The sequence below is a fragment of the Girardinichthys multiradiatus genome, chromosome 14, assembly GCF_021462225.1.
Source record: "Girardinichthys multiradiatus isolate DD_20200921_A chromosome 14, DD_fGirMul_XY1, whole genome shotgun sequence".
NCBI classification, from domain to species: domain Eukaryota; kingdom Metazoa; phylum Chordata; class Actinopteri; order Cyprinodontiformes; family Goodeidae; genus Girardinichthys; species Girardinichthys multiradiatus.
Window position 1 is genome coordinate 31729538 of NC_061807.1, and position 26969 is coordinate 31756506.

At 39.4% G+C, this 26969-nt stretch overlaps 2 protein-coding genes across 3 annotated transcripts; one reads left to right on the forward strand and one right to left on the reverse strand.

Moving 5' to 3' along the window:
* Positions 1-2763: 2763 nt before the first annotated feature.
* LOC124880289 (protein mono-ADP-ribosyltransferase PARP14-like) lies at positions 2764-12564 on the reverse strand. Of its 2 annotated transcripts, XM_047385331.1 has the most exons (7): positions 12418-12564; positions 12069-12111; positions 7899-8805; positions 7225-7812; positions 4871-5010; positions 4535-4715; positions 2764-4273 (listed from the first exon to the last, which is right to left on the reverse strand). In XM_047385331.1, the coding sequence occupies exons 3-7, from the start codon at positions 8746-8748 to the stop codon at positions 3993-3995; spliced, it is 2040 nt and encodes a 679-aa protein (XP_047241287.1). In that variant the 5' UTR covers positions 8749-8805; positions 12069-12111; positions 12418-12564; the 3' UTR covers positions 2764-3992. The 2 variants fall into 2 exon arrangements, with proteins under 2 accessions (XP_047241287.1, XP_047241286.1); XM_047385330.1 differs by lacking the exon at positions 12069-12111.
* Positions 12565-22348: 9784 nt separating this feature from the next.
* LOC124881141 (growth-regulated alpha protein-like) lies at positions 22349-23733 on the forward strand. The gene is made up of 4 exons (XM_047386663.1): positions 22349-22510; positions 22618-22726; positions 22813-22893; positions 23233-23733. Exons 1-4 carry the CDS (start codon positions 22450-22452, stop codon positions 23297-23299), a joined length of 318 nt encoding a protein of 105 aa, XP_047242619.1. The 5' UTR covers positions 22349-22449; the 3' UTR covers positions 23300-23733.
* The last annotated feature ends 3236 nt before the right edge of the window (positions 23734-26969 follow it).

Here is a 26969-nt window from a genome sequence, read left to right on the forward strand (position 1 = left end):
GAAAAGTGTATTAAAAAATACAAAAAACGTCAACCTTCAAATAATCATGTACAGTTATGCACTCAATACTTGGTCGGGAATCCTTTTGCAGAAATGACTGCTTCAATGCGGCGTGGCATGGAGGCAATCAGCCTGTGGCACTGCTGAGGTCTTATGGAGGCCCAGGATGCTTCGATAGCGGCCTTTAGCTCATCCAGAGTGTTGGGTCTTGAGTCTCTCAACGTTCTCTTCACAATATCCCACAGATTCTCTATGGGGTTCAGGTCAGGAGAGTTGGCAGGCCAACTGAGCACAGTGATACCATGGTCAGTAAACCATTTACCAGTGGTTTTGGCACTGTGAGCAGGTGCCAGGTCGTGCTGAAAAATGAAATCTTCATCTCCATAAAGCTTTTCAGCAGATGGAAGCATGAAGTGCTCCAAAATCTCCTGATAGCTAGCTGCATTGACCCTGCCCTTGATAAAACACAGTGGACCAACACCAGCAGCTGACACGGCACCCCAGACCATCACTGACTGTGGGTACTTGACACTGGACTTCTGGCATTTTGGCATTTCCTTCTCCCCAGTCTTCCTCCAGACTCTGGCACTTTGATTTCTGAATGACATGCAGAATTTGCTTTCATCCAAAAAAAGTACTTTGGACCACTGAGCAACAGTCCAGTGCTGCTTCTCTGTAGCCCAGGTCAGGCGCTTCTGCCTCTGTTTCTGGTTCAAAAGTGGCTTGACCTGGGGAATGCGGCACCTGTAGCCCATTTCCTGCACACGCCTGTGCACGGTGGCTCTGGATGTTTCTACTCCAGACTCAGTCCACTGCTTCCGCAAGTCCCCCAAGGTCTGGAATCGGCCCTTCTCCACAATCTTCCTCAGGGTCCGGTCACCTCTTCTCGTTGTGCAGCGTTTTCTGCCACACTTTTTCCTTCCCACAGACTTCCCACTGAGGTGCCTTGATACAGCACTCTGGGAACAGCCTATTCGTTCAGAAATTTCTTTCTGTGTCTTACCCTCTTGCTTGAGGGTGTCAATAGTGGCCTTCTGGACAGCAGTCAGGTCGGCAGTCTTACCCATGATTGGGGTTTTGAGTGATGAACCGGGCTGGGAGTTTTAAAGGCCTCAGGAATCTTTTGCAGGTGTTTAGAGTTAACTCGTTGATTCAGATGATTAGGTTCATAGCTCGTTTAGAGACCCTTTTAATGATATGCTAATTTTGTGAGATAGGAATTTTGGGTTTTCATGAGCTGTATGCCAAAATCATCCGTATTAAGACAATAAAAGACCTGAAATATTTCAGTTAGTGTGCGATGAATCTAAAATATATGAATGTTAAATTTTCATCATGACATTATGGTAAATAATGAACTTTATCACAATATGCTAATATTTTGAGAAGAACCTGTAGTGTGAACTTCAGCTGCTGCTCAAGGTACAGCTGCCAGAAACCTGTTTTTGAACAAACAGAGGAAGTCACTAAACAGAACAGACCTTTAACTCATGGTGCAGAGTTGTTTCTATCTAACTCTGCCTCTCCAGCACCCCTACACCAATGAACAGAGAGGAAAAGGAATAAGTTAAACTGAAAAATGGTGAACTGAACATTCCCATGATAACCCAAACCTCATAACACTATATTGTCTCTCAGGAGCACCCTTTGGGTGGCTGGAATATATATATTTTCCAAGCAATGATTTTATAGCCTCACTTTCAACAAGCTTAGTAGATGGAATAGCCCATGTGTTCATGTGTTTACCATAGGAGATCATGCAGCTGTTGCTCAAAATTGCCCTTTGCAGAGCAGGCTGTTAACTGAGCACCAGGTCAGTTCGCCCTTTTAACTATTCAAACCCAATTTTATACCGTCCTTCTCATAATGAAATAATTATCCATGCTTTTTTCTTGTCATGTCTGGATTATTGCAAAGCACTTTAAATATCTCAGAAAACCGTATAACAATGTTTGCAGTGTTTTGCAAGTCTGTTGCTGCCAAGCATCTAATAATATCAGCCAAGTTCGCACGTGTTTCACTCCTGATACAACCACATGTTGGCTGCTGGTTTATTTTTGGGGACGTTTTAAGATTCTTGTACTGAGTTGGAGAGCTCTTCTCTCACCACCAGAGGGTAGTAGAGGCTTTTGCATGTAGAGGTTTGAAGCAGGGCCCTGACGTCCTGTGGTTCGGGGCCTGCTGATGGTGCGCCATACAAATATGAAAACAAAAGGAGCATTTTCTTCAGTGGGTCCCAAGCTCTGGAACTCTCTTTCTATGGACCTGGCATCTGCTGATCCAGTTTATTTTTAAGAGCCAGTTTGAAACCCATGGTTATGGTTCTGATGCCTTTTGGGGTCAGTTGAATTAAATATGACAGATTATGACCCCTGATTACACTAAAGCATCTCTAAGCCATCTTTGGCCAGTAGTTAATAATTTGTAATCATAGTTTTAGTTGTTAATAATAGAAAATAACTTTTGGGATATGCTCCACCGGCTGGTGTTTGGGAGGGGTGAAACTGGGCTACAGATTTAAAGACTTGTTTTCTACCAGAAATATTTTTTCAATAAAATATAAATGAAACTAGACAAATAAAGTTAACATATATCTAAAATGTTGACGAGTTTGGAAAAAGATAGGTATGTCAAAAATGCATATTTTAATCACAAAAAACAACCATTCCTACTATACGCAATGCGGGACGACAAAACCTACTTTGCAATGTGATGTATGAGAGGGTTTTGAGTTTTTTTAAATATCATCCACAAACACATTGCTTTTGTTTAGTTGTTTATTTAATTAGTTCTAAAAATCTCAAAATGTTGCACTGCCAAACATTAAAGAAAGTTATAATACATACAAACATGTCAGTATCTGTTACATCTCCTGATGTCAAAGCAGCTTCCAGACTCAATTCTGGTTTTAGCTCAAAGATGGGAAAGAGATCTATGTTACACTGGCGAACATGCTGCAAGTATACTTCCGGATGTAAGCAACCAGTTCTGTTGTTCTCTGATTGAATTTTAAATAGGAAGGAACAAAGGGTGAGTTGTCACTGAGCTGATTAGAAAGAAAAAGCTGTGCTGTGCTCTTAACTGCCCTGGGGGATGACTAAGTTATCAAATAAACTGTTTTATAATCGTTTTATGTAGTCTTATTGAAATAAAAGATGAAAGACAACTATCATCTCAGGCCATTTCCTACTAGATTTGCAGTCATAAAGGACAGAGTTCAGGATTACCAGCCCTGTTCCAATAGACAAGAAGCAGTTTTTTTTTTTTTACATTAGCCTCCGTCAATTGAAAATTTCTTAAATAAAATATTAATGAAGGCTCAGAACATAAAGATACCACAGAAAACAAATGTGTTTGCTAAGCACCTAAAACACCCTCATCTCACATAATAATCACAATTACAACTAATGACAACATACTAATCACTAGGAGACGACTGCAAACTCAGCTGCTAAGTCAGTTCAGTCTTCCTGGTTTGGTGGCTATTTCGTTCCCTCATATGCCCAGACCAAAGCATTAGCATCCTTTTAAATGGAAAATGGACTGAACTTATGTAGCGCCTTTTCAGTCATACCGACTATTCAGAGCACTTTACACTAGATCCACATTCACCCAATTTCACACACATTCATAAAACTATTCACTGACCGGGAATCAACTTAAGGTTACATGCGTGCCCAATTGCACATTGACATGTTGCAAAAGGAAGCTGTAATTTAACCCACAACTTCAACATTGCAAGACTACTACTCTTCCCACTAAGCCACAATAACCTCAGATAAGGCCTTTAATCTCTGTTAAAAATGTTCATCACCAGGATGATCTCTGGCCTTGGCACTGCCTTCGTTGCTCGGGCCTAACTACTTTAAATCTTCATTTTTCAAAGCATGTAAGGTACCTCTCCAAGGTGGGTAAAAACATAGGAATGTCCAAGACTGTGAAGCCAGGAATTGGTCAATTAGCCAAATGTTCAACACCCTGAGCACATTTACTTAATGAAAGGTAATGAGGTAGTCTGGGTAAGCCTGGCTATCATGGAACACAATAAATATGGCGGGGTTGTCCATTCGATCCACCAAGCTGTCATAGCGGTCATAGGGCTGCTGGCTGTTGCGAGGCGGAGGTACCCTCATGTCGCTGCGGCCAGGAGTGTAACGGCCCGTCAGGACTCGGGCCACGAACATGGTTTGGGTACCATCTGCTGCTGGATTTGAGTAGCTCACTGAGTAGCTGGCATTTACAGCAAAGTAGGTTCCGTGACCATAGAGAGTCGCTGTGAAAGACAAAATGGATGAAATGTTCATATTTTATAGTACAGAAAAGTATTACAACTTCTTTAAACATCCTAAATAACCACAGCGTTCACCTGCAAAAGAGCTAATTAACACAAATTTTTATAGAAAACAGATTTTTGCATCAACAGTAATATTATCTATATATCTCCAACAGATGAATGGATACTGTTAAAACAACTTCCTTCTATTTTATTCCTAATGACTAAAGAAATGTTACAGTTGAAACAAATGGTAATTACCATGTTTCCCAGAAAAGCTCCTGTTGAACCCTTTGGTTTTGATGGAGTCGAGGTTTTCCTGGCTTGTCCCGTGGTACAGAAGACTTTCACCTGCTCCACCATCTTTTTTGTTCTTTTCAGAGATGTGTTTCTTCTCTATTTCATATGCACGCCGCAGGTGAACATTCTGCAAGCGTTCAATCTGGCAAGTAGAAAAAGAAAATATAATTGGTTCAATAAAGAGATCTGTCATACAATTCATTATTTGGGTTTTGAACCAATATGTCATACGATTGTTATGAATGCATAACACTGTTTAAGACAAGATGAAGGAGCCAACTGAAAAAAGCCCCCCACCTTCACAATGATTTTGTTCTGGGCAGTACTGATGAACTTCTGCTGGACGGTTCTGTACTCGGCAGAGGAAGGGTCCAGTAGCACTTCTTTCAGATCTTCATTCTTAGACATATTGTCCCAGTACAGTGGAAAAGTAAAGTCTAGCCGTGCCACAGTTAAAATGAGAAGAAATTAAAAATCACCCTTTATTTAAAGACTGAAACACATGCAAAAATTATCTTTAGCAAACTTGATAAATGCAATTGTCAAATCTAACAGCTGACCCATATGAGCCAAATTTATGCAGACATTTGGTGAAATGAATAAATGTTTGGCCTTTGACTGACACATCAGGCACGGTATTTTAGTTTAAATGCTTACTTTTTATCATAGCAAAGTAAATAAAACTTTGAGGATTTGTTTTTCTGCAATATCTTATTTCTTAAAAGCAAATAATGTAACTGTACAACTCCAGCGATCTGAAAGAATATTTCACATTTTTAGTTGAAACAGTAAGACACAGAACAGTAAAGGTTCTTCAATGAGGGCTGCATTCCATGTAGAGGAAGTTCTACCTTTGAACATGTTTTGACAAAATATCTGCAATGAAACAGGTATATTAGCAAGGTTATTTGAAAAAGAAAATATGCAAAGTTGAATTATTGTTTGAACTTCTAACAGTAAGTCAAAGAGTGTTAAAGACTAATCAGCTCTTACTGGCTATCGCTCTCTGCTGGAGGGTAATAAACCGTTTACATGTGGCTTCAAATAAATGCCGCTGAACAAATCTTCACATCTGTAAATCTCCGGTCCAGCTAACGTTCTTTTAAAATTTTATTTCAGAGTAAGGGTACGTTTTAAAATGTGTTTGTTTCTTTCTAAGTACATACAGTACTGTGCAAAAGTTTTACGCAGGTGTGAAAAACACTGTAAACAGAGAATGCTTTCAAAAATATAAATGATTGTTTATTTTTATCAATTTACAAAATGCTAAGTGAGTGAACCCAAACATACAGCCAAAGTCATTAAGAACTATCTTCAGCGTAAAAAGGAACAGGACTTACTGGAAGTGATGGTATGGCCCCCACAGAGCCCTGATCTCAACATCAGTGAGTGTGTCTGGGATTACATGAAGAGACAGAAGGATGTGAGAAAACTTACATCTACAGAAGATCTGTGGTTAGTTCTCCAAGATGTTTGGAACAACCTACCAGCAGAGTTCCTTCAAAAACTGTGTGCAAGTGGACCTAGAAGAACTTATGCTGTTTTGAAGGCAAAGGGTGGTCACACCAAATATTGATTTGATTTAGATTTCTCTTTTGTTCATTGAACTCATTTTGTTGATTGATGAAAATAAATAATTAACATTTCCATTTTTGAAAGCATTCTTTGTTTATAGCATTTTTTTACACCTGCCTAAACCTTTTGCACAGTACTGTATATCAGCAGGACAGCAATCCATGTCAGATGAGAGTGATATAAAAATGTAGAGCTTATGGCAACTGGCTAACAGACAAAAGCACTTTGTGCCACTTTATGACTTTGCATATGCTGCTACCACTTTCTTATCTTGCTTTGTGTCTCAGAGTATGTAAAAAGACGTTTTGCTTAAGTGTAAATGTTAAGATATTAAGCTAATTTTATGAAGCATCGCCATCAACATTCTGATCCATTGGGATGAAGGATGCAACATTTACTGTCTGCTACTCTGTCAGGACTCTTTGACTTTTTTACTGTCTGTTTTTTTTTTTTTTGTATTTTCATGTCTAATGATGACCTGCTCCTCCTGTGATGAGTTTATTGCTTTATCCACAGTCTACAAAGACCCCATAGTGGTCTAATAATTGTTAGCTGAATTGTTCAGGAAATTGGCTCAACTCCTGCCATGTGCTCCTTCCATGTGAGCAACTCCAAGCATTCGGCATGCCAGGGTGAGGATCTGCATTGCTCAGCATAAAATCAAGAAAAGGTATTATCGGATTATTCCTGCAACATTTGGGTAACATTCATGTAGCTCTAACCTTGGGAGGCATGGTGCTTATACAGTGGTACGAATGGCATGATTTAATGTGATGCTCCTGCTGCATGTTTTTTCAGCATGTCCAAAAGATTCAGCCTGACCTGCCCCAGAAATCCTATGCTACAATATTTAATTCATAGAAAGCCAAAGGAACAATGCTGGAGCGTACTGCATATCTTCATACTGCACTGCAACGCAACAGTTAGACTGAGGTAACAGAGCCAGTCTACAAGGTAAAAGACAAATACGGCCTCTTCTAGTTTCCAACAAGGTTTGGGATTAAACCTAATGGAAAACCTTAATTAAGCCAACACTCAAACCAACACAAATTATATTGAAACTTTTCTTCCCTTACCTGGCAAATTCTCAAGCCGTTTCAGCTTGGCAGTCTGTCTACTTAAATTTCTTTTGGCTTCCATCTGTAGTAGATTCACACTCCATGTAAGCCCCTGTGCATCCACTATGCCTTTTGTGATATTTTGATTTTCCAGATTATAATTGGCTGCTTTTGGGACCCTCTCCCAGCTGTCGTTTTGTCCCAGGATACACCAAGCTACATTAGGGTACAGAGTTTCCTCGTCTTTGACTCTCATTTCTCTCCTAAGAGGTGTGACTGTTCGGAGCATCTGCTCCACCTGGTTGACTCCAGCTTTCAACCCGCTCACCGTCAATCCACCCTGGCTGTAGGGATCTTCCTGTACATACAGACCCTGAGTTTCAACTAGGTTCATTAAACTCTTCCTGTCGTCCTGTGTGAGGTCTGCCAGATCGTGATGAGTGAAGGTCTTTGTGGAGCTGTGAGCTTGGTACAGATCCCTAATCTTTGTTATGGCCTCATCAACATTTTTTCTTTGGAGACCCACAAACAGGAAGGAGGACTTGTGACTGGTGGTAGTGGTAAGAAGGAGGCTTACGGCTGAATAAAGACGTCTTGGAACTGACACTGCAAATTAAGTCAAGCATGAATGGTTAGATACAGCCAGATGAATCTAAAAGAAGACTCTTCGTACTAATGTTGATGGTGCTTACCTTGTCGTTCCTTGATAAGAACCTGACAGGAGCTCTCAACCAGCTCCTTGCTCATTTTACCATCTGCCTGGAAGTAGCTCAGAGCTCCAGGACCATCTAAAATCAACTTTTCTAGTGTCAGACTGGCTAGACCAGACCTAAGAGCCTTGTGGGCCTCCTGAACATGGCAACGTGGACCAGTGATAGCTACACACGGGTTTGGAAGAAGGGAAGCTTTCAAAGTAACTTTTGTTTGCTTAATCCTAAGAAGTTCTAGGATTTTGTCAAAGCAATCAACCATTTCAGGATGTTGCAGGCTCATAACTTCTTTAGTAGTAACCTGATTCAACAGGTAATCCTGAAGAACATCTCTGAGCTTCTTCACATATTCAGTGTAGCCCACCAGGCGTACTTTGGCCACTGGGGTTGCACCTTGCACGGGGATGAAACTGAAGTTCACCATAAGCTCATAACGGTTTAAATCTTTCTTTGCGATTATGAGGGTTTCTTTTATTCTGTCTGTATCTGGAGATACAGCGACAGCACCTTGGAGCTTCTCAATCTCCACACTGAGATCCTCCACCACTGCTGCCTGAGCCTCATCCAGGTCATGAGAGTACATACTAAACAGGGTCAAGTCCAACCCAACCTCTATGAATACAGGAGCGCTGAAGCGCTGCTGAAAGAGTCTCTGGTATTTACAAATGGCATTGCTGGATCTAATAAAGGTTATTAAATCCTGAGGGAGCTTAACTCTCCTCTCTAATTCTATTGTACTCAGTCCATCAGGTTTACTAGGTCTTATTCGCCCCTCCTCGTGGCCTCTCAGGATGACCGCATCTGTCTTTCTTGGTTGAAGCAGACGTTTCATTTTAGTGAAATCGTTAATCACTAGTTTGAACTGCTCCTCCCTTTGATGGGGGTCGCTCTAGAAAGGAAACAAAACCAAAACATTTTTAATCATCTGTTTCAAGGTATAAAACCATTCATATCCTGGGCAGGTTTAGCTTAAAATTATTTTCATGCATCCAAAAGATTTGTTTCTGATAGGAGATCAGAAATCTTTTGAGAGGCATCTCTCAAAAGATAATGATAACAATGATAAAGGAGTATCTACTGTGAAAAGAAAAATTTATGTTTATTTACATTTTAATAAAAAAGCATGTTAAAAACAAATAATAATCAGGATAAAATCCTTATTAAAGCAAACCCTTCCTATTATTAAAGACCAGCATTTTGCATGTTTTCATTGGTGTTTTAATGATTTATCTTTGGTGATGAGCTGCAAATCTTTGACGTTAAAAGGGCTCCTTGCCATCACCGTAATCTTTAGCTTCCTGCACTGATTTTCTATGAGATAAAAGTCGGGACTCTTGCTGGGTTAATAAAATTAAAGCATTAATATTATTCACAATCATTAGAAACATGTTGGTAAAATAAAAAAGATTATCTTAAACTGAAATCTGACAAGTGCATAAATAATTTTGGACATAACTGTCATAGTGTTCAAAGAAAGTATTTGCATCTTTTCTTTTTTTCTACATTTTGTTAATAACGGTCTTATTCTAAATGAATTAAAGTTATTTTCACGCAAAGATTTAAACATGTTGTCCCATAATGTCAAAAAAGTTTATTTGATTGATTGATTTATTTTTTTGGCAAATATATAAGCAATATAATTACATGTAAATAAGTGCTTGCATTCTTCGCACAATTTTTTCTTTAAGTGTCTTTTCCAACAAGGGCAGCCAAAGTCTTCTTGGGCATAGCTCTACAAGCCTGGCCAAATCTCAGTCAGGTTGGATGGGCAGCATCTATAGACAGCCCTTTTAGGTCTTTCCAGAGACTTTTGACCTTTGGATATTTCTCCTATCCAGGGGTGAAAGTAGTTTTGAATTCTTGCTGGTACTTAGCAGCGGAGCTAGAGGGAGGGCTGGGCAGGTACTGGGGGCATATATGCATGCACGTGTATATACATGTATATATATATATATATATATATATATATATATATATATATTTATATAGTACAGACCAAACGTTTGGACACACCTCATTCAAAGAGTTGTCTTTATTTTCATGACTATGAATATTGTAGCTACACAATGAAGGCATCAAAACTATGAATTAACACATGTGGAATTATATACTGAACAAAAAAGGTTCTTCAAAGTAGCCACCTTTTGCTTTGATTACTGCTCCGCACACTCTTGGCATTCTGTTGATGAGCTTCAAGAGGTAAAGAACACAAGGAATGGACATTAGACCAGTGGAAATCTGTGCTTTGGTCTGATGAGTCCAAGTTTGAGATCTTTGGTTCCAACCACTGTGTCTTTGTGCGGCGCAGAAGAGGTGAACGGATGGACTCTACATGCCTGGTTCCCACCGTGAAGCATGGAGGAGGAGGTGTGATGGTGTGGTGGTGCTTTGCTGGTGACACTGTGGGGATTTATTCAAAATTGAAGGCATACTGAACCAGCATGGCTACCACAGCATCTTGCAGCAGCATGCTATTCCATCCGGTTTGCGTTTAGTTGGACCATCATTTATTTTTCAACAGGACAATGACCCCAAACACACCTCCAGGCTGTGTAAGGGCTATTTGACCAAGAAGGAGAGTGATGGGGTGCTGCGCCAGATGACCTGGCCTCCACAGTCACTGGACCTGAACCCAATCGAGATGGTTTGGGGTGAGCTGGACCACAGAGTGAAGGCAAAAGGGCCAATAAGTGCTAAGCATCTCTGGGAACTCAATCAAGACTGTTGGAAAACCATTTCAGGTGACTACCTCTTGAAGTTCATCAACAGAATGCCAAGAGTGTGCGGAGTTTTAATCAAAGCAAAAGGTGGCTACTTTGAAGAACCTAGAATATAAGACATATTTTCAGTTGTTTCACACTTTTTTGTCCAGTATATAATTCCACATGTGTTAATTCATAGTTTTGATGCCTTCAGTGTGAAGCTACAATATTCATAGTCATGAAAATAAAGAAAACTCTTTGAATGAGAAGGTGTGTCCAAACTTTTGGTCTGTACTGTATGTATATATATATATATATATATATATAAAATGTGTGTGTGTGTTAATTTTTACGCTCATCTGTGGCCCCCTTGAGATCTCTCTCTCTCTCAGCAAAGTCCAAACTCAAACTAAATAAAATGTATCAATATTTTACTTTACTGTAGGGTGTCTGTATAAGGCAGACATTAGAATCAATTGACCATGTAGAATCTGTGTATTTATACATTTCAATTGTTAAAGAACTTCCATGTATGAAACAATAATAAACCATTTTCTGATGCATAACTTTTCATCTTCAGTTTCCGTCTTTTCTTTTGAACAAATAAGTTATTGTTCTCTGCATTGTGGTCAAGTTTTGATTCCATTTAAATTAAAAATTTGACAGTTCAGTTGTTTTTGCAGTTTTTATTTAAAATTCTGATGGTAAGTGATTTATTGTTCATTCTGTCTTAATGCAAGCAGCGGTTTTATGGCTGTGCACCACCTGTGTAAAATCTCCCAGTCCATTAAATCGAACACGTTGATCTCCTTGGCAACCGTTCTGTTTTGGAGGTAAGCGCGCATGCGCTCTCGTGTAGTGTATGGCCCTGTCCCAATTCCCACACTACACCCTACGCCCCTCTATGAAGTGTGTACTTTGTACAAGTGCATGTAGGGGTTGAAGTGTGCAGGTTATAAGCGTGCAAAATTGGAGAATTGGGACAGTAGGGGTTACGTCATCGACTTGCACCTCTGCACCGTAACTGCAACATCAAAATATGTGAAATCTCTGGTCGTAAGCAGTATTTTCGGGCTGGATTGTGTTGTTGTAATTCAGCGAAATAACATGAACCACAACTACTCTCTCTGTGCTTTTAACTGGGGTATTTAGCTGCGAGCAGACAGACATTAAACGTAGCGGTGCTCGTTTTAAAGGCCGTTCACAAAAACCTCGAGCTCTGAGGAGATGTACGTGTAATTTTTTAAAAACAAATTTGTAAAAATATTTTTTTCATTTATCATTATGATCCCTTTGAGGGTAGAAGTTTGAAGCAAGTATAATGTAATATTTTTTGAAATAAGGTAGGAACTTATCAAAATGTGGGAAAAAGTTAAGCGCAGTGTACAATCACCAGGTGCACTTTTAGTACATATAACCAATGATTTTCAACACATTACTGCTAACTCACCTTTTGTTAAATACTGGAGTCCCTTTCTGTTTCTGTAAAATATCTGGAAGTAAACATTGTTCATCAAGTAGATCAAAACTGTGACATTCACTCTGCAAAGTTTTGTTTTTTTTGTGATCCTCTCAGCTTTCTCTCACACAAACAAGTCTTTATTTAAACATATTTTGTAAGTGAGACTTAACTTCAGATGAACTTTGTTCCTATGTCAGAGATTGTCTGCTTGACTTTGCTAATAATAACCTGTCAGACATGCCAACACTGTGCAACCCAGCCACTTAGTTAGCATTAGGCTGAGACTGCCGCTCTATTCTGGTACTTATGACACAGTTTGCTTAGAAATGCAACTTACCAAGTCAGACTCCTGGTTTTTCAGTCCCTCCCCCAGAGTCTGTGCTGTCCTGGTGAGGGTTTGTCTCTCTCCTGATTCCAGAGAACAGTGATTGCTGATATTAATGTATTATACTGGAACCTCTGCGCTTCTGACAAGTCTTTTTAAAAATATGTCACCACATCCTGAGCTGCACTCTTCACTGCTGAGCTCATATGGCATTTTATTTCAGTTTCAGTTTCATTTACAACCCTGCCTCTTGTGACACTCCCAAATATGGGAAAGGTTCCTCTTACGTGTACGGCAACATTTCTGTGCATGTTTTGTTGTGCAAGTACCATTATGATATAATTCAACTATATACTCAGAGCTATTTTTTAATTAAGGTTTCACTTACAGCCATGTTATGTTGATATAATGATTTTATTTGGAAAACAAAAGAGAAAACCTTTGTAAAGAACTGTACACTCCACCTTATTTTTTACATTTTATTTGCAAGAAACCAAACTTTCTTCAACTGTCATGAAGGGGCCATGAAAAACGGGTTTTCCTAAAATAGACGGAAAGGAGTACTTTGGCATTTTTAACGACTTTCAGAAAGTCTGGGAAATTTTGTTTAGAAACACTTGAAACTATCGAAATTGAGAATTCTTTACTGGAAGCAATATAAAGTGTTTTTATTTTCAATTATGATCTCAATGCTGGTGCGTCTACTGTATAGAGAGCTGTTAATATAGTAAAAATAATAGGTTAAGTCATCAACATTTGCTCCATTTTATATGATTTAATTTTACTCAACATTATTAAAATAAACTTAAACCAAATAAAGAGTGATATATTTACATATAGTGTCAAAATGACATGCTGTACCACCACAGCAAACCACTAGATGTCACATAGAGATTAAAAACCGCAGCAATACAGAAACACATTGATAACAGTTCAACTGAGGGCATCTAGTGGACGAAGTCTGCAGCATCTCCCGTAGTTAATGGCACCCCTGTTAAAGATGTGTAAAATATCTTAAAATGAAAGGATATTATAAAGTCTTACGGACTTGAAGATGCCACTCTTAGTTTGACTTTTCAAACAGCGAGCTTTGCAGATTACTTTTTACCTTCCTTACCATCCTCTTCCCTGTGCATGTTGACAAAATAAACTTGGGTCCTTGTTTAGCATTGTTCCTTTGTCACAGTTCAAGTTGTTTTAAGCTTTTTATTTACAACTGTAGAATACGCAAGTGATTTGCTGACTTATGAAGATCAGCACACATTTTCCTTAATTGAATGGCATGATCTCTTGTCTTTCCACTTTTGAAAAGTGGCTAACATAAAGAGGCCTCTGAATAAATGTTCACAAATTCAAGGCTGGACTCTTCTGATTTTTTTAAATAGTAAAACGATGCTGCTACAGTAAAAGATGACTTTAATGTAAGGGTTTTTACATATCTTTTCCAGAGGGTGCTAAATGTGGAGTGTGCTGTATTTATCAGTCATATAACTCAAAATGTTCGTTCGTTCGTTCGTTCGTTCGTCGTCTTCCGCTTATCCAGGACCGGGTCGCGGGGGCAGCAGACTCAGCAGAGACGCCCAGACGTCCCTCTCTCCAGACACCTCCTCCAGCTCCTCCAGGGGGAGCCCAAGGCGTTCCCAGGCCAGCCGAGAGACATAGTCCCTCCAGCGTGTCCTGGGCCGTCCCCTGGGCCTCCTCCCGGTGGGACGTGCCTGGAACACCTCCCAAGGAAGGCGTCCAGGAGGCATCCGGTATAGATGCCCGAGCCACCTCAACTGGCTCCTCTCGATGTGGAGGAGCAGCGGCTCTACTCCGAGCTCCTCCCGGATGTCCGAGCTCCTCACCCTATCTCTAAGGGAGTGCCCGGCCACCCTACGGAGGAAAATGTTATTGCTATATTTATATTTTAAATTAGAAAGGGGGTTCCGGAAGAGCTGAAGTGATTTTTGGGGACCCATGGGTCAATTTCCCAGCATCGGAGACAATGAGTGGTGGAATACGAAAAACACCAACTTCTTAAACTAATGAAAACTTTGAGTCAGAAATTAGACAAGTGTATGAGAAAAAAAATCCAAATTTGCAAACTTTTTTTATGTGCCTTTTGTTATCAACTTAGGGGTTTTTCTAGGATAATCACCGGTCCTATGAAACACTGCCTGTAATTAGTCTGTGACTATTTGTTTATTGTACTCTCAAATAGGTAATATCCAGTGTCAAAACAGGGGCACAATTGGTCTATTACATATTGTGTGCATGTTTACAATACTTGTAAACGTTTCCTAACTGGAAACTGACGCCAAGCTCTGTTCCTGCATTAACGGTTTCATTCAGTGTCATTAAATGACGTTTGAGAGCTAAAAGGTTGTTTTTATTATTTAAATAACAGTCAGTGTTGAGAAGATAATGAATATAAAAGTGTGTAAAAGTAAAATGATCAATGATGTTCTACTACTATCAATGATAATACAGTGATGACATTAGTAATAAACCAGGAAAACTCAATAGACTTCACTGTCTGTGCAATAATTTCAGTTTGTCATACGACATTTTAGGACATTTTTAAAATACAGTGACAATGGTGAGCATGATAAAGCCTCGTTGTGGTGTCTTCATCATCAGTTTACATGTGTGTTTTGTTCTGACCAAGCCCTGGCTCTCAAAGTGATGTTGCATTGGTGTTTCACCAACCGGGTTGCTGTGTGGAGTCTGTGCAAACCATGACCTGCTGCTGTCTTCACCTTCACATTTATTTGATTCTCAAGCCATTTTCCTGCTTAAGCCAGTGAGCTATAACTGCGCATCCTCCAGCTGCTGTCGGAGTGTGATTCACTTTTAGACACAGACTGGTGTCTGGTAGCACAGTATACCTGGGTTTAAAAAAGTTATATTTTCATAATGCCAAACAAATTTCTGTCAACGGCTTAAAATACTTTCTAATCTGGATTTACTGACTCAGACAAAAATCCAAGCTATTTAAAAGTAGGTATTAGTCAACAGTTAGTCAGTATAATACAAGCCAAGCAAAATAAATAGGCTGTTTAAAGTTGCAAAATGTGACCACACATCTTACAGTTGACATAATAATAGATAAAAGGCCAACAAACCGGTACCCTGAGTAGATTTTTCTGTGAGATTTCCAATGCCGATACAAAATGCTTTGATGATGAGACCCTGAGCCGATCTTCTGTACTGCTATATGTTATTATAAACTTAGAATTCAATGTTTTTATTAGGAGTTGAAACAATTTTACTCTGTTTGCAGTTTTAATTAAAAGCAGTTCATTTTAGTTTTTAATTTTAATGTATTTTGGTGTACAGTAATTTCAGTCATACTTTTATACAACTGTTATACTTGTTGGTATTCTACAAATAAAACTGAAGTGAACTGAACTTAAAGTTCAAACAAAAACAATTTAATTACAGGTAAAATGACACAAGAAGTGGGTGATTTGTAAAAAAAAATACTGTTTTGACTCACAACTATTTTCTTATTTGACCTAAGGAATATTTATAAAGCATTCACTCTCATCGCAGATTTTTCTTTACATGTTTTCATTTCTAAAAACTGAATTAGCAAAAAGAGAATTTTCTAAGGGTTTTCTAATCTTAAAGCCAATCTTAAAAGTTTGCTTTGAACCAGAAAAGATGGAAAATATTTATGCCAGACATTAACCCTATCTGAGTTGCTACAGACTGTAAGATTCTGTGTCAACACAACTATTAAGCAGACAACGGGTAAGGACTTATCAAGCCAATTTGTTTTTCCAAATCACTACGTGGAGAAATCCTTTTCATTTTTTTGCAGGAAGTCTATAAAAGGAAGTGAGAGCCCCAGGTCATTCTCAACAATGACTGCCAAAGCAGCCATCTATGAAGGACTGCGTTTAAACAGAGGGAACGAAAAAAAGGAAACAGATTTCAGTTTGTAGAAGATAATATCGGTGCATTTAAAAGATATTTCCTAAATTTCAGTTTGTAAATTGTAATGAAGAAAAGGATGCAATCCAGTGAATCACAGTCTTGGGCTGTGTAGTCATCTGCAGCTTTGCAAGCAAGTGTGCTTAGTACACTATGAAAAGGTTTTATTTATGCAACTTGTAATTAAGCATTATAGAAATGCTCACTGTCTTGACCCTGAGCCAAACTTTACCTTCACCATAGCAGTCATTCAAATAGCAAGGTAAATAAAAAAAAAACTAACTTTGTATATACTATGATCACTCTGAAAAATAAAGTTAAATCATGTAAAAGTGGCTTAGCATTCATAGAATAGAATATAATAGTTCTATATTTGTCCCCCTGTGTTGAAATACCCAGTCTACAACAGCAAAGAGGATAAATAAAAGCCCTCGGATATCTACTGTACAAAAAGAAATTAATTCTTTATTTTGTGTTTTTGGAACAATGCAAGTTATAGAGTCTGTTGGAGTATCATTACAACCAGGCAGCAATGCCAGAAGGCACAGCAGAGTGAAGAAATTGTACTTTTAAATATCTTATAAAATACTTATTTGTGTTTTTTTAAAGGTATACAGTTTAGGTGGACGACCAAGACTTGGTAGTTACCCATCAAAGCTCTCCAAGATATTCAAATCTTTGGATGTTGTTTAATGACCTAACCCTTCCTTAAACTTCTCCGTACCTTTATCCCTGATCTGTCTGTTTGGTGTGTCCTCAGGCCATCATCATACTATTTATTTACTAATGTTCTCTAACAAGCTGTATTAAGATTAAATTAAACCATGGCAGACTAATAAAGTGACTTCTAAATGAATTTGGTTGCAATGGATTTTTATTTGTAAAAACATCCTAATACCTTGTAGAAGTTTCTTTCCACTTCACATTGTGTTGCTACATTTTGTTGGTCTATCACATAAAATTCAATTAAAATACATACTCGTTTCACATTTTGTCCCTTTACAACTATGAACTTTAAGTTGTAAAGGGACAAAATGTGAAACGAGACTGTAAATATGTCCCAATTTCAAGGACTAAATATTTGAATTTGACTGTAGTATCCACTAAAGTTTGTTGGATGTTGAAATATAATCAGGTTTCATAAACAGGCAAATGTTGGCTTTCAAGTTATTTAATTCTCAGGCACAATGGGAAAATAACTAACTAGAGGGGCCACATTAACTTTAAAACCACCACATGGATAACCACAAGGTCAGCAACACTTTTTTTCTTTATATTTATTATTTTATTTTATTTATAACTGGACTTACAGAGTGAATGTAGCAGATGATTCATTGAGAATGTGCTCCTGAATGTGACAAGTTAGTTTATGTTTTTGTCTCTGTCCCTTATGTCTCTCTCAGCAGATCCCAACCATCACAGCAACCTCCAGAAGAGTCAGAAATTCTAGTTTTGCTGACAATGGTATGAAGCTTTGTTTAAAAGGGGGATGGGGCAATAAAATTCTAGTTAAAATAGAAAACAGAACTTGGAGTTCTCAAAAATTAAGTGCTAAGCGCTTTGTCTTTCTCTCTTTATTCAGGCATTGTGTTTTTTCTTATTGTCCTCCCTGCTCCTCTCATAGGATCCCGCTGCCAACTAGGACTCACAGCTCCCTGCTCGGGCAAGCTCAGATGGCTTGGTAAATGGCATGACATTCCATTCAGTCAATCACCCATTCATGCACCACTGTGAAACTTGGAGCAACCATAGAAACACCCTGGGGACGTCTTTGATTCTATATAAGCGCTGGATGCTCCCTTGTCTCCATATATAGAGCATAGGTATAAAACTGGTCTTTCCTCTGGAATAATGAACTGACCTTTAATAACCGGTGAAGAACAAGAAGCAGGGCAGTGACATACACTATATTGCCAAAAGTATTTGCTCACCTGCCCTGACTTGCATATGAACTTAAGTGACATCCCATTCTAAATCTATATGGTTCAACATGACATTGACCCACCCTTTGCAGGTATAACAGCTTCAACTTTTCTGGGAACGTTTAGCGTCTTCATCGGATTTTGTGAACATTCCTCCAGGAGCACATTTGTAAGTTCATAGACTTATGTTGGACGAGAAGGCCTGGCTCTCAGTTTCCGCTCTGATTCATCCCAAAGGTGTTCTATCAGGTTGAGGTCAGGTCTGTGCAGGCCAGTCAAGCTCATCCACAACAAACTGTCTCATCCATCTTTGTGGACTTTGCTTTGTACACTGGTGCACAGTCGTTTTGGAAGAGGAAAGGGCCATCTCCAAACTGTTCCTATCAAAGTGCCTGACTGGTATTCACTGAGTTCCTGAGAGCGACCTATTCTTTAACAGTTGGAACCCCTGATTTAAATTATTTGGATGGGTCAGCGAATACTTTGTGTAACTGAAACTCAAAGTCCTTTTTGAGGAATCAGTTTCCGCTTTCTGAAGAAATTGTCGGAAAGGAGAACTAATGGAAGTTATTATTTAACATGCTGTTAACTGGGATTTTAAAGAGGAAATTATAAAAATACTTACTTTAATATGAATTTAAATGACTCTTAATACCTTGATTATGGCCATAGCCTTACTGTTAAAGCCATGTCATATAGGTAAAAGAAAAAGTGCTTTGAGCATTTCTAACAACACATATGTCTACTTGAACAAAAGAAAGATGTCCAGCAGAGGTTGATTAACACAGATGAGCAAGGACTTTAGGGAAAATAACGAACCATCTAAGTAAAGTCATTGCTGTTTCATGCCAAGTCCACCCAAAAGACAAAGCCCCCCCATTAGTCTGGGGGATTCTGGCCGGTGCGGGTTTATCAGCCTGATTTCCCTTGTATCCAGTTAAATTCAACCCGGTGCATTGATCAGATTCAATTCACCGGGTTGAATTAATAAGAGCCTGTTCGGCTCTTGTTAATTCTGGGTCAGAACACACTTTAAAAAGACCCTCTCTCGTTCAGCAATTTAACATTCCTGTTGAACATTTCTTCTCCCCTATTAAATTCACAGCTCTTGATAGGAGCTCCTTAGAAACAGTTACCCGACAGACCCTTCCACTTAGGTTTATTGCGACAGGCAATCATCAGGGTTCTATTTTTTTCTCAGCTTTTTCCAAAAGAGAGTCACCTGTACCTCTTTTCCACCAACACGGTTCGCAGCCCATTCAGGTTCCCAAATGCGATTGCGAACCAGTGACGAGTGTTAACATCAACGAACAAATGTTCCAGTGCACAAACTCTGGTTGAACTCGGGCACCGCAGAATACTTGGTTTTTCTGCACGAACCTCAATGTCACGCATGGGCAGGCCGAAGCTGTGGACAATAGAAGGAACAAGTACATCAGCGAAGACGAAGACATAGAACGTACTGTATAAACATTTATATATTTGCAAAGACACACTAAACACTGTATAACTACTTGTTTCTGTTTCACTTGTGAATGCTGAACATATCCAAATGAAAACATTGTACATACCATTGTTCTTGCACGGAGTCCCTGTCTCCTTTTTCGTATTTTTCGTAACTGTTGTGTATGGATGCTCTCTTTTTGTATTAAAAGGGACATCCACTGTAGCTCAGCAACTGCACTGTCTCGCTACTACACTGTGTAACACGCACCGTTGATGTCTCATGCTTGGTTCCCTAAACTGGTGGAAACAGGTGGAATTGGTTTTCAACAAAACACCAAAGTTTGAAGGCACGCAAAGTGAACCAGTTCAAGAATGAGAGTTCCTTTGTTGGAAAATCGCTACTGTTGTCCTGGGCCACCCATGGCTTAAAACATACAATCCTCTTATTAACTGGGCTGACTCTCAAATTGAATCCTGGGAACTCACTGTCTTGCCACCTGCCTCCAGTCTGCTGTTCTTCCAGAACCTTCTGAGACCTCTGCTTTAGTTTCTTCTCCAGACCTCACAAAGTATCATGAGTATCATGACCTACAGATGGTTTTTGGCAAAGACCTAGCTTTGTCGCCTTTTCCACACCGATTGACCTCCTCTCCCCTCCTGTCATCCCTACAATCTCTCTTGTCCTGAACGTGAGGCATTCGAAAAATATGTCAACGAGTCAGTCAAAGCTGTTGTCATTTGCCCCAAATCCTCACCAGTTGGTGCAGGGTTTTTCGGTGTCAAAAAAAGTTAAAACTCTAAGACCTTGTGTAGACCAAAAGGGTTTTATTTAGATCATAAATATTCACTTCCCCTCCTTTCCTCTGCTTTTGAGCCTGTGCAGGGAACCACTATCTTCACCAAGTTAGCACTCCGCAACGCTTATCTCCTGGTTTTTTATTTGAGGGGGCGATGAATGGAAAACTGCTTTCAAAACTCATACTGGACATTTTGAATACAATAATTATGCCTTTTGACCTAACCAAAACCCCCACTCTTTTCCAAGCTCTCACCAATGACAGCCTGAGATACTTTATAAACATCATTGTATTTGTGTACATGAATGAAGATCTCATCTTTTCCAGAGATCCAGAACAACACAAACTACAGGTCAAATAGGTTCTGCAGTGGCGCCTGGAAAACCAACTCTTTGTAAAGACAGAGAAGTGCAAATTCCACATTAAATCAATTATTTTCCTGGGTTTTATATTTAAAGGTGGACGAGTAAATTCGGATCCTCTGAAAGTAAAAGCAGTTCATGATTCGCCTACACCCACTACTAGGAAACAGCTCCAGCCCTTTCTTGGCTTGTGTGATACTATTGCTTCAATATTGGCCAGCACATTATTGAATCCATGCCACGAAGACTTCAGGCAGTTCTGAGGGCAAAAGTGGGTACTGGGAATGATGTTGGCAGTAGGCCGGAAGCCTAGAGTTAACATATTCTTTGAATGCATGAGGTGTGGGATTTCTCTTGGTACTCATCTTTCCTCTTGCAGGCCAAAAACATGAGTTATGCGAATAAGTCACTCTACATTGCACCTAGGTGTGACTTCTGCTGTGAGTAGTTTCTTTGAATGCCTCAGTGGTGGACCGGGGACCTGTCTCTACAGACCCCACACACCCTGGACACAAACTGTTTAGGCTTTTACCTTCAGGTTGGCGCTACAAAGCGCTGTCTGCTAAAACCAGCCACCACAGAGACAGTTTCTTTCCCCAGGATGTTTCTCTGATGAACACTTGACGGTCATAGTTCCAGAACAACACCATGCATACTTGGACTAATCTCCCATTATATTCTCTTGTAAAGTCAATTGTGTATATATGTACATTTAAAAATATATTCTTTATTTCCACTGTTGTATAGAATGTATTGAAAAAAAAAATCCTCACTGAGAGCAAAGTGTACAGGAGTCAAAAGTTTGTCTGTACAAACTTGGAAATAAAGCTGATTTTGATTCTGATTCTGAAAAGCCAGAGTAGGTTTATTTCAGTTTGAAAGTTATTGATTAATGGAACAAAACAGAACAGCTCAGTAAATCTAAACTGTGTCAAATCTCATGTCTGTTTGGATTTAAATTCGTCCAATTTTTAATATACTTCTTCTGAAGAAATAATACTTCTATCATCTTCTTTTTATCTCCTAAGTGCAGATTGTTTGTTAAACCAAAACAATTATGCCGGATCATCTTGAAGATTATCTCGGAAGCATCCTGTTCTACATCAGATGTAAAAAGATGAAAGCTGTCCATGCCATTCATGTGCTTAATATCTGAAAGGCTGTAAAACACAAAAAGTACTGACCTATCTTATCAGCAGGTCCAGCTCTACAGAGGCCAGTGTTTCTGTATCAGCATAAATAAAAAGTTCACGCTAATTTCACTCCAACCCCAACAGCACTGACGCATAAAGTTCTTGGTGAATGAGTCGTTCCCTTTAGTGCTGGATGTCCATATTAGGAGGTGGGGGGCCCTCCTGGTTCAGAGGAAACTGAATAGATTACACAGTAGGGGTAGTGAAAGTGGATAAGCAGGAATGACGTTTTTAAATTAGTTCTTTAGAAGGCATGTTTGGCAACTGTCAATGTATAAAAGGTGAAGCTCATGGCGTTCCACAGTCAGACAGGATACTCACAGAGAGGGGAGATCCTTCACACTGAAGAGGAGAGAATCACTGCAAAAATACACTTCTCTCATTTTTACCATTTGAGACAAACATGAATCCTGCAATCCAGTGCATCGTTCTTCTGGCCTGCATCTCCATCTGCTCCTCAGCAGGTAAGTGTGGTCAGCAGAGATTTTCTCCATTCAACCTTTAAATCATAAAAGTATATATGTATGGCATATATGTATCTTTTTAATTTACACTTTCATTTCCCCCCCAGCAATTAAGAATTGCCAGTGTGTAAGAACAAGCCTGGCAATAAGACGCTATCTCATCATTGATGTGAAGGAGGAGCCCCCTCGTCCATATTGCAGCAGGTCCGAAGTGATGTAAGTACCTGCAGAACCACAAATGACCAAAAAGATCAGAATCAGCACTGAGGACTGATGACTTAATTATTTTTCTTTTATTACAGAGTCACCCTGAAAGATAAAAGGAAGGTCTGTCTTGACCCCAAGTCACAGTTCACCAAAATACTCCTGCAAACCTCAAGAATGTAAGAGGAAAAGTTATTTTTTTAATTGTAGTCATTTAAGTTTTAAATAACAGATTAAACAAGTACTGAGTGGCAGCCGTAGGAGCTGTAGTGCATCGAATGGTCATCTGCAGTAGTTATAGTGTTTCTTTCTGCTACCAACAGGAGCAGGAACTTAAGAAATCGGTTCTTAAATATTTTCATGGAGAACATGTTTTATTTATTTTAGGTTCTAACCACAGAACAGAATGTCCTATACTGTATAGATATCAACAAGTAAAAATGTTTAGAATAGTTTTAACAGAAATAGTAACAGCAGTGACTAAAAAATGTTTACATGTTGTGTTTTTTTCTTTACAGGATAAAGGCATCTCAAAACCCTTCAATAACAGCCACTGCAGCAACATCATCTGTCATAAAGCAGTGACATTAAGGCTGCTCTTATCATGATTGTTTTTTTTTTTTGTTGTTTGTTTTTTTGGTTTTGTCTAAACAACATTGTTTGCACTAGAAGCTAAAACTAAATTAATCATTTGAGGCAATAAGAGTCTTTGTTAAGACTGAATCCCTGGTTAATCAGCAAACTGTTAGTGAATTAATAGGTTGTTTGGTATTTAACTAATGAAGGTTAATGGCTGTTGTTGATAATGGTATTTATAAGTAAAGCCTCTGGGTTAGCGCATCATTCCATATATATTTTTTGAAGGATGTAATTATTTTTATCACGTCTTTTTTAACTCATATATATATATATATATATATGGGTATAAGTATGTGGCATTTTTGTTTTTTATGGCATTGTAAATTATAACTACTTGATGTTCATTGGCAAATTACAATAAATGCAAATCTGTATAAACACTGGGTGTCAATGTGACTTCTGTTTTCACTTTATTTTTTTAACTGATGACAGCAAAGGATTTCATAGTAAATCTGAGTCAATTCCACTAAGTCATGGCTTTGACCTTGTTTGGATTTACATAAATTATGCAGAGAGAAAAAATTATGTCAAAATGTTGTTTTCTGAAGATGTTTTATCAAAGCATATTTCCGTGGATTGTGGTTCTGGTGCCTCTTCGGGTCTGTCAGCCCATTCTTATAGAGTCATCAAATTAACTATTCTGTTGGTCGATGTTTGTTAGCATCTCATAGCCATATTTCTTTATGGTACCGTACATTTAAGAAGAATGTTTTTCAGTTTTCAGCAGCAAAGCAGGTCCAAAATACCAATCAGATCTATCAGGCACACATCAATCAGACAATAATGAACATAAATGAATCAGAATGTCTGTGTTTCTTTACACTTCAAATGTTTTAGATTCCCCTGTGATGGACTGGCGACCTGTCCAGGGTGTGCCCCGCCTCTTGCCTGTAGACTGCTGAAGGTAGGCACCAGCTCCCCCGCGACCCTGTACAGAAGAAGCGGGTATAGAAAATGGATGAATGGATGTTTTAAATCATCACATTTAATTTGTTAAGAGAAAGAAAACAACCCAAATAAACTGGGGTAAGGGCTGTACACATGGAACAGCGGTCAAGGTTCCCAGGACTGGTGAATCTACCAAAATTACAAATTTTGAATATCCCATCACTATCATATTGACATAAAAAACTGTGAAAAGTAGAACCTGTGAAAGCTGTTCCTGACTGGTTTCAAACCAGAGACCTTTTGCATCTTAAGCAAATCTAATAACCACTATACTACAGAAACTTTCCCTCCGTGTTCTTTTTGTGGTCAAAGATGCAAAATTCATGAAAGGCACCATTTTATAATAGGCCAAATTGCTATGCCAATTTTTTAATCTATACTACAGGATATGTTGCAAGGCACTTCATTCTCAGACAGGCAGCATTAACTTGTAGGTAAACACACTGTTAAATTCCTCTTTCGGCCTGTTTTCCAATCACAGTCCATCTAGCTAAAAGAATCAAACATGAGAACAACTACTCTGTAGAAAATATGGCTTTGGGCAAAACATTACATGAAGCTTAAAAAAAGAAGCCGAGGTATCTCTTAAATACAGACTAAATGAAGTTCACCTTACTGTGATAACAGCTCTTCAAGGACAATCATCCAGAAGGTCTCAAAAAAAAAAAAAAACAGAGCAATGCAGGCCTCTCTTGTCTCAGTAAAGGTCAGAGTTCATCTGATTAACGGGTCAGTTCCTTTTGTCTATGGAAACGTTAGACACAGCAAAAGTCTCTGTGCTGGGCTTGTGTCGAGGCCGTGGCTTGGCGTATTACGGTGGTCTAGCTTAGCCAAGTATGGATCTTTTCCTGCAGCTGCAGCTTTCTGCATGAGCCGTTTTGCTGTTTTTACTGCTGACTCAGCCTTTCCGTTGCTCTGTGGGTATCCCAGTGAAGATGTTCGGTGCTCGAATTCCCACTTTTGAGTGAACGCCCTGAACTCCTGTGATGTAAACTGCGGTCCATTGTCTGAAATCAGCACGTTTGGGATACCTTGGTGAGCAAAATGCGCCATTAACTTGTGAATCACTGTGGTGCTCTTTGTGTCTGGGAGGTAGTCAACTTCCCAGAAGTTTGAATAATAGTCCACAGTCACCAAGTAGCCCTTGTTATGCCATGAAAACAAATCACTACCCACTTTGGACCAGGGTCTGTGAGAGACATCGTGCGTCTGTAAAGTCTCTTTTTGGTGTTTGGGGTCTAATGATCTGCAGACCTCGCATTTGGATATGAACGTCTTAATCTGTTCAGTCATGCCCTGCCAGTACACACACTCACGGGCACGTCTGAGGCATCCTTCCACTCCCAGATGTGACAAGTGTATACGGCGGGTGAGGTCAGCTCTGAGAGCGTCCGGGATAACTGCTCTTTCACCCCTGAACACGGTCCCGTCTTGGAAGCTTAACTCATCCTGAAATGTAAAATAGTGTTGAATGTCCTGCGCAATGCCACTTTTGTTTGTAGGCCAACCTGCTAGGATCAGTTTTATCACTCTCTGCAACTTGTCATACCCCTTGTTGCATCTCTTATGGCAGACAGTCTCTCAGTAGAAATGGGCAGGTAGCTTATCATGTTCACACTCTCTAGTTCTGATTCCGTGTCACCCTGATTACAGTCAGGTAAGTACGCTCTGCTCAATCTGTCAGCTAACAGCATATTTCTACCTGGCACATAAGTCATATCAATGTCATATTTCTGCACTCTGAGCAACATTCTCTGTAGCCTTTTTGGTGCACTAAGTAGTGGTTTTCTTACTATATTTTCGAGTGGTTTATGGTCACTCTGCACTGTCACTGTTCTACCATACGTATACTGGTGGAACTTTTCCATTCCAAATTCGATGGCCAAACATTCTTTTTCAATCTGAGCATAACCTCTTTCTGCGGGAGTCAGGGCTCTGCTTGCAAAGGCAACAGGTTTACCTTTTTGAGTTAGGGCAGCACCTAGACCCGTCTCTGAAGCGTCACGTTGTAGTGTCAGCTCCTCAGTCTGGTCATAGTATTTCAGTAGTGGTGCGTCACCTATTTTGTCTTTGAGTTTCTTAAAAGCTATCTCATGTACCTCTGTCCACTCCCACATAGTGTCCTTGTGTGGAAGTTGTCTCAAAACCTCACAGTCATCAGAAAGGTGAGCACAAAACTTAGACAAATAGTTCACCATCCCTACTAGTCTCTGTGCTCCTTTAACATTTGTAGGTCTGGGCAAATCTTTGATTGCCCGTACTTCTCCGGGTCAATCCTAAGGCCCTCCGAAGTCAGTAAATGTCCAATGTACGGAACAGACTCTCGCCTTAGCTTAAATTTGTCTGCATTTAGCTTAATGTCTCTTTGCGTGCAATGCAGTAGAAAGTGTCTTAAGTTCTTTTTGTGGCTCTCATTGGCCTCTTCCTGTGTGCCTCCCTCACCTGTGACAAGTATATCATCCGCAATGACATACACTCCTGACAAGCCCTCCAGTGCCTGTACCAGCTTTCTTTGGAAGATTTCCGGCGCTGGGCTTATACCCATTCGCATCCTAAGCCAACGGTACCGCCCAAATGGGGTTGCGAATGTTGTGAGGTCGCTAGAGTCTTTATCTAGTTTAACATGCCAAAATCCATGTTTCACGTCACACACAGTAAATATTTTGGC

Bases quoted from the DNA above. Each gene is read 5' to 3' on its own strand.
- LOC124880289 (XM_047385330.1), bottom strand. From the start codon at position 8,748: ATGAAACGTCTGCTTCAACCAAGAAAGACAGATGCGGTCATCCTGAGA. The intron at 7,813-7,898 runs GTAAGCACCATC...CTTAATTTGCAG, and splicing joins TCTTATCAAGGAACGACAAG to TGTCAGTTCCAAGACGTCTT. The intron at 4,716-4,870 runs GTGGGGGGCTTT...TCTACTTGCCAG, and splicing joins AGAACAAAATCATTGTGAAG to ATTGAACGCTTGCAGAATGT.
- LOC124881141 (XM_047386663.1), top strand. From the start codon at position 22,450: ATGAATCCTGCAATCCAGTGCATCGTTCTTCTGGCCTGCATCTCCATC. The intron at 22,511-22,617 runs GTAAGTGTGGTC...TTTCCCCCCCAG, and splicing joins CTCCATCTGCTCCTCAGCAG to CAATTAAGAATTGCCAGTGT. The intron at 22,727-22,812 runs GTAAGTACCTGC...CTTTTATTACAG, and splicing joins TGCAGCAGGTCCGAAGTGAT to AGTCACCCTGAAAGATAAAA.